General features: G+C 39.7%; 2 protein-coding genes across 3 annotated transcripts; both read left to right on the top strand.

Annotated features, from left to right (window-relative positions):
- The first annotated feature begins 372 nt into the window (after positions 1–372).
- On the top strand, positions 373–1,837 carry LOC126623248 (protein MITOFERRINLIKE 1, chloroplastic-like). The gene has a single exon (XM_050292068.1). The coding sequence runs from the start codon at positions 503–505 to the stop codon at positions 1,646–1,648; it is 1,146 nt and encodes a 381-aa protein (XP_050148025.1). The 5' UTR covers positions 373–502; the 3' UTR covers positions 1,649–1,837.
- Positions 1,838–1,985: 148 nt separating this feature from the next.
- On the top strand, positions 1,986–4,237 carry LOC126623249 (disease resistance protein Roq1-like). Of its 2 annotated transcripts, XM_050292071.1 has the most exons (5): positions 1,986–2,413; positions 2,480–2,528; positions 2,653–2,845; positions 2,980–3,148; positions 3,262–4,237. In XM_050292071.1, the coding sequence occupies exons 3-5, from the start codon at positions 2,674–2,676 to the stop codon at positions 3,626–3,628; spliced, it is 708 nt and encodes a 235-aa protein (XP_050148028.1). In that variant the 5' UTR covers positions 1,986–2,413; positions 2,480–2,528; positions 2,653–2,673; the 3' UTR covers positions 3,629–4,237. The 2 variants fall into 2 exon arrangements, with proteins under 2 accessions (XP_050148028.1, XP_050148027.1); XM_050292070.1 differs by lacking the exon at positions 2,480–2,528.
- Positions 4,238–5,628: the final 1,391 nt, after the last annotated feature.

Here is a 5,628-nt window from a genome sequence, read left to right as displayed (position 1 = left end):
CTATGTGAAACCTCATAAATAAACCGGATTTTCTTCTTCTTTATTGATTTGGATGGTGATAGATAGTGGTTTAATTGGGAATAGATGGTGGTGGGGTGGCGTCAGTTGGGTTTAATTGATTGGTGGGTGGGATGACAGTGGTGGTGCTGGGTCTGATAGTGGCGGCGATGTACTTGATGGTTGAGGTTCTGACGGTGGTGATGGTATTCTCGGTGACTCCACCGACTCAAGTTGCCAGCTTTAACAATTTTTAGTTAACAAGGGTGTTTGAGTACTTTTATGTCAAAATATGGTTAAAATGATCAACAACATAATAATTGGCTAATCCAATTCATGGTCCTTATTTTGGTTATTTTTCGAAATTTCCCCTGCCGACCTCACTTGTTCAGCCAAACCGACTTCCCACACTTTCATTTTTCATGGCGCTCACACCTCGTAGTAATCGTAGTCGATAATAAAAGCACGCCTCCACCTCCACCTCCAAACAGAGCCAGAGCCAGCCATGGAGGGCAGACTCTCAGCCTCTCTGGGCCTCCCTGCACCCAATCAAAACCACCACTCTAAGTCCCCCAATGACTTCCAAAACCTCTTCACCCATTTCATCACTCCAAATTCCCAAACTACCCTCACCCTCACCCCTACAGAAAACCACATCCCATTCTTTGCCTCCACCTCCTCCACCCCCAATTGGGCCTCCATTACCCGACCCAGTACCCGCCCCAAGACCCAAGTCTTACTCAAGAATCTCACGGTCTTCGAGCGTGCCCTCATCGGCGCAGGCGGCGGTGGTATCGCCGGAGCCTTCACCTACTTCTGCCTCCACCCTCTGGACACCATCAAGACCAAGCTCCAGACCAAAGGCGCCTCAGACATTTACGCAAGCACCTTCGATGCAGTCCTCAAAACATTCCAGACCAAGGGCATTTCCGGGTTTTACAGTGGCATCTCCGCGGTCATCGTCGGCTCCACCGCCTCCTCCGCCGTCTACTTCGGCACCTGCGAACTGGGTAAGTCGGTTCTCTCCAAATTACCCAACTACCCTCCCGTCCTCATCCCTCCCACGGCCGGAGCCATGGGAAACATAGTCTCTTCGGCTATAATGGTGCCCAAGGAGCTCATCACGCAGCGGATGCAGGCCGGGGCCAAAGGGAGGTCGTGGCAGGTGCTGCTGAAGATCCTAGAAAACGACGGCGTTCTGGGTTTGTACGCAGGGTACTCTGCGACATTGCTGAGGAACTTGCCTGCGGGTGTGTTGAGCTATTCTTCGTTCGAGTACCTGAAATCGGCGGTTCTGAGCAAGACGAAGCAGACCAATTTGGAGCCGATTCAGAGCGTGGTGTGCGGGGCGTTGGCCGGAGCAATTTCGGCCTCCATTACGACGCCGCTGGATGTGGTGAAGACGAGGCTGATGACTGGTGCTAGGCAGGGTGGAGTTTCGGGGACGGTGAAGCAGATTATAACGGAGGAAGGGTGGGTGGGGTTCACTAGAGGAGTGGGGCCTAGAGTTCTTCACAGTGCTTGCTTTTCGGCTTTGGGTTACTTTGCTTTCGAGACTGCCAGGCTTGCCATTCTGAATCAGTATATTAGGAGGAAGGAGTTGCAGCAAATGCAAGAGTCAGGTGTCGATGTTGGTGTTGCTTCCACCTGATGATTTCATGTATCCATTTGGTGAAATCTTCTCCTCTTTATCCTTTTTTAGGTTTCAATTTTGTTTCGTTTTAACATTAGATTCTTAATGCAAATTTTCGTATTCCTTTGTTCGATTTGGATACGATATCAGTAATCATATATATGTTTCCTTCCGAAAATAATGAAGGTTTTGGTTGGTGTAGAATAATTTTGTTAAGTACTGCTAGACAGCAACATATTGAATTGAAGGCTAGATAAGTAACAATGTATTATGAAATCTCAGTGATGATACGAATGTCAGTGATGATAAGTAACAATGTATTATGAAATCTCAGTGAAGACAATGTGCAAGCTGTCTTCGCCTCTATACAATCCGACCATGTATGTACAGAAGACAGAGTCTGGGATCGAGAATGTCAGATCTTCTGCCAGGAGGAAATTCCAACTTTTAATTATCTAAGCTGATTAGCCATCCAAACAAGTTACTGGTAATTATAAAAACAAAACCATCCAGGTAACATAGCTTTAGAACTTTTAAAAAAATCAAGTGCCCCCATCTGGAAACCAAAATTAAATTTTCATTGTTTGGAAAGCAAAAGTCAAAGGAAAGGTGCTTGTTGAGAGCTTCTTCAGAGCTAAAACAGAGGGGGTAGATGTGGTTCCTGCTCCAACACTCGTTCTCATGAAAGTCAAAGAGCGTCACCCCTTCCTCTGTTCTTCTTAGGTTTCCCCTGCATCTGATCTCCCTCTCTCCATTGTTTCTGTTCCAAAAAACTCCATCAAGGTATGATTCTCTTCGTTTTGGTGTCATTTATCATCTTTTTGTGTATTAATTGATTGTCTTGAGCAGATTGCGTATCATGTAATGTTCCAGACTAGCTTAGTGGTAAAGGAAATAGGTGATACAATGCCTTCTCTTTTCCTTCCTTATTTTTTTTTTTATTTTTTATTTTGGTCTGGAAGCTTTTGTTCTACGAACCAGTTTAGAAATGATTCGATGGTAATGATCATTATTTGACGCAGATTGCTCAGGATCACCTTGCAATGGCGTTGAGCAGAGTTTCCGCACCTACTTCCTCAGATCATCCATGGAAATACGATGTGTTCTTGAGCCTTAGGGGTGAAGATACCCGCAAGAACTTTACAGATCATTTATATGAAAAATTGAAAACTAAAGCAATTAAAACTTTCAGAGACAACCTGGAGCTTGAAAGAGGTAAAAATTTCTCCTGATCTATTGCGCGCAATAGAAGAATCAAGGTTGGCCATCATTGTTCTCTCCGCGAATTATGCTTCATCCTCCTGGTGCTTGGATGAACTTTAAAAAATTGTTGAATGCATGGAAGCTAGGAATGCAATTTTGCCAATATTTTATGATGTGGATCCCTCCAATGTTCGAAACCAAATGGGGACTTTTTCAGAAGCCTTCAACAAGCACGAAAAAAACTTCAGAGAAGACTTGGCAAAGGTGCAACACTGGAGAGCTGCTTTATATCGCTGGGTGGACTTCGAAGGATAGGTAAGCATAATGATGTTTGTTTCTCAACAACATAACACAACTACCTTGTTATGTACATTTACGCATATTATTATAGAGTCCGATGATTTTTTATTTCCTTTTCCTTCTCTTAGGTATGAAACAGAACTTATCAAAGAAATTGTTGAGGCTGTGTGGAACAAAGTGTATCCTAGATTCACATGGTTATGTCAAACAGAGACGCTAATTGGAATTGATATGACACTGAAGCAACTGAATTTGCTTTTAGATACCGAGGCAAATGATGTTCGCTTTATAGGTATATGGTGGATGGGTGGGATGGGCAAGACAACCATTGCTAGACTAGTTTATGAGAGAATATCCCATAATTGTGGAGTTAGCAGCTTTCTTGCTAATGTGAGAGAGGTTTGTGCAACTCATGGTCTTCCCCATCTACAAAAACTGCTTCTTTCCACAGCCTACAAGGAAAAGTTTACAGAAGTTTGGGATGAACAACAATGATAAAGATGATGCAGATCATTTAAACCAACTACAAACATAGGCTGGAAAGAAAGGTTGGTTTGGTTTGGGGAGCCGAATCATCATTACAGCTAGAGAGCAATGTAAGTATGCATGATTTAATACAAGAAATGGCATGGGAAATTGTTCGTCAAGATTCGTATGATGAGCCTGGTCGGTGTAATTGGTTGTTCCTTCGGAAAGACATCTTTCATGTCCTCATGAAGAAGAAGAATACAGTAAGTATGTATGCAAAGAAATTGACTACGGATGAATTGAAGGCATACTCTTATGCTTAAGCACTACATTAGGAAAGCTCTCCTTGTTCTAACCGGACCCCTTAGAATATTATGAATACTATTATGCCATCCTCATCTTTGATGACTCCTGATCATGGTCTAAAATATCCATAATATCCCGATATTTCCATCGAAATTTCCGTGTTTTTGGATTATCGATATTTTTTTCGACTACCGATATTTCCGATATCATCGATATTTTAGACCTTGCTAAGTCACTCATGTATCTTACCATGCAATGTATAAAGTGTAAAATATTGTACTAATTCATTATATATAAATGATTATGGTGTGTTTAAACTTCTTTCATTAATTACTACATATTTTTTACACTCACAATGTTTGCCAGCTCGCTATATAATCAACTTAAATCAGTTATATCTATCATGCAATGCATTTCCTTCCAATTTTTTGTGATAAACTAATAGATAATTGATTAAATAAACATCATGCAAAGTTTCAATAAAAAATTTCAAGTTTTTCTTACAATTTCCGTGGTTTTTTATTCAATTTTTATCGATATCGATAATATCCCGATATTTTTATCGAAATTTTTGTGTTTTTAAACTACCGATATTTCCGATATCATCGATATTTTATACATTGCTCCTGATTGAATTAGGACTTGGTCAAATCTACCCTTGATCCTCAAGTGTCCCTCATCAATTCAAGCTCGGCTAAATTATTTTGGGCCGGTTGCTTACTCAAAACGTGTCTAACCATGGGCTGAGCTTATAACGTTATTCGGCCCAAATTCATTAATTTGGGTCCAAACAGTTCTGCAGATGGATTTGTGGTCGTATATTAGTTCTTTTTATTGGAAGATCTTAAGTAGATATGTTGGAATTAGAAGATAGATAAAAATACAAGATTTTAATTTATTTCTAATATTTAAAAAAACATATAAATGAGTATAAAAGAAAAAAAAATGGAGAAAAAAAAAAACTAAACTTACCTAATAATCATGTTGATTTTTTAGACCCAGATCTAAATACCCAAAAAAATAAAAAACCAAAATCAAAGCATACGTTTCTCTCTTTCTCCTTCTTACAGGTCTGTCGTCTTCAATTCTCATGATTTAATTGAAATAGAAATAGAAATAGAAATCTGGTAAGGTTTGATTGGATTTTTCAATAATGTGAAGTTCTTTATATCACAAGCACGTGTATGCATGCGAGAGTTCATGCACAATGTTGTGGAGAGGTCCAACTATCCGATGCACACCAACTAAAAGTAATGTTAATTTATAAAAGTAATGTTAATTTGGTTAAAGTATATTAGAATATCAGAAACGCTGCATGCACATCAACCAAGAAAAGGCGAAAATAAATCGAAACGCAGAAAACCAGTAAAAGTTTTCACGAAAAGTACTCATCTTGATCATTCCCTTTCTCTTTGCCTTCAAAGAATTTGGCACTACCCAACTACTACTTAAAACCCAATGTTTCTCGATTTTACATTCAATCAACATTTTCAGAATTCCATGCACTAGCCGGTTCACAACTTCACAAATACTTAAGAATCACATGTAGATTATGTTGGATATAAGTCAACAATTTGTGATTTAAATATATATGCTAATAAACAATAAATGCAATAGGAATTAACATAATATAAACTAGAATACGAATTATAAAAACAGACAACTTGAAGATCGAGGCTTGCGTACCGCAATGTCCTTAAAACAGAAATTTCGTTCCTACT

The sequence above is a fragment of the Malus sylvestris genome, chromosome 5 (genome assembly GCF_916048215.2).
Source record: "Malus sylvestris chromosome 5, drMalSylv7.2, whole genome shotgun sequence".
NCBI classification, from domain to species: domain Eukaryota; kingdom Viridiplantae; phylum Streptophyta; class Magnoliopsida; order Rosales; family Rosaceae; genus Malus; species Malus sylvestris.
Note: the sequence above shows the minus strand (reverse complement) of the source record. Positions and strands in the feature narration are given on the sequence as shown.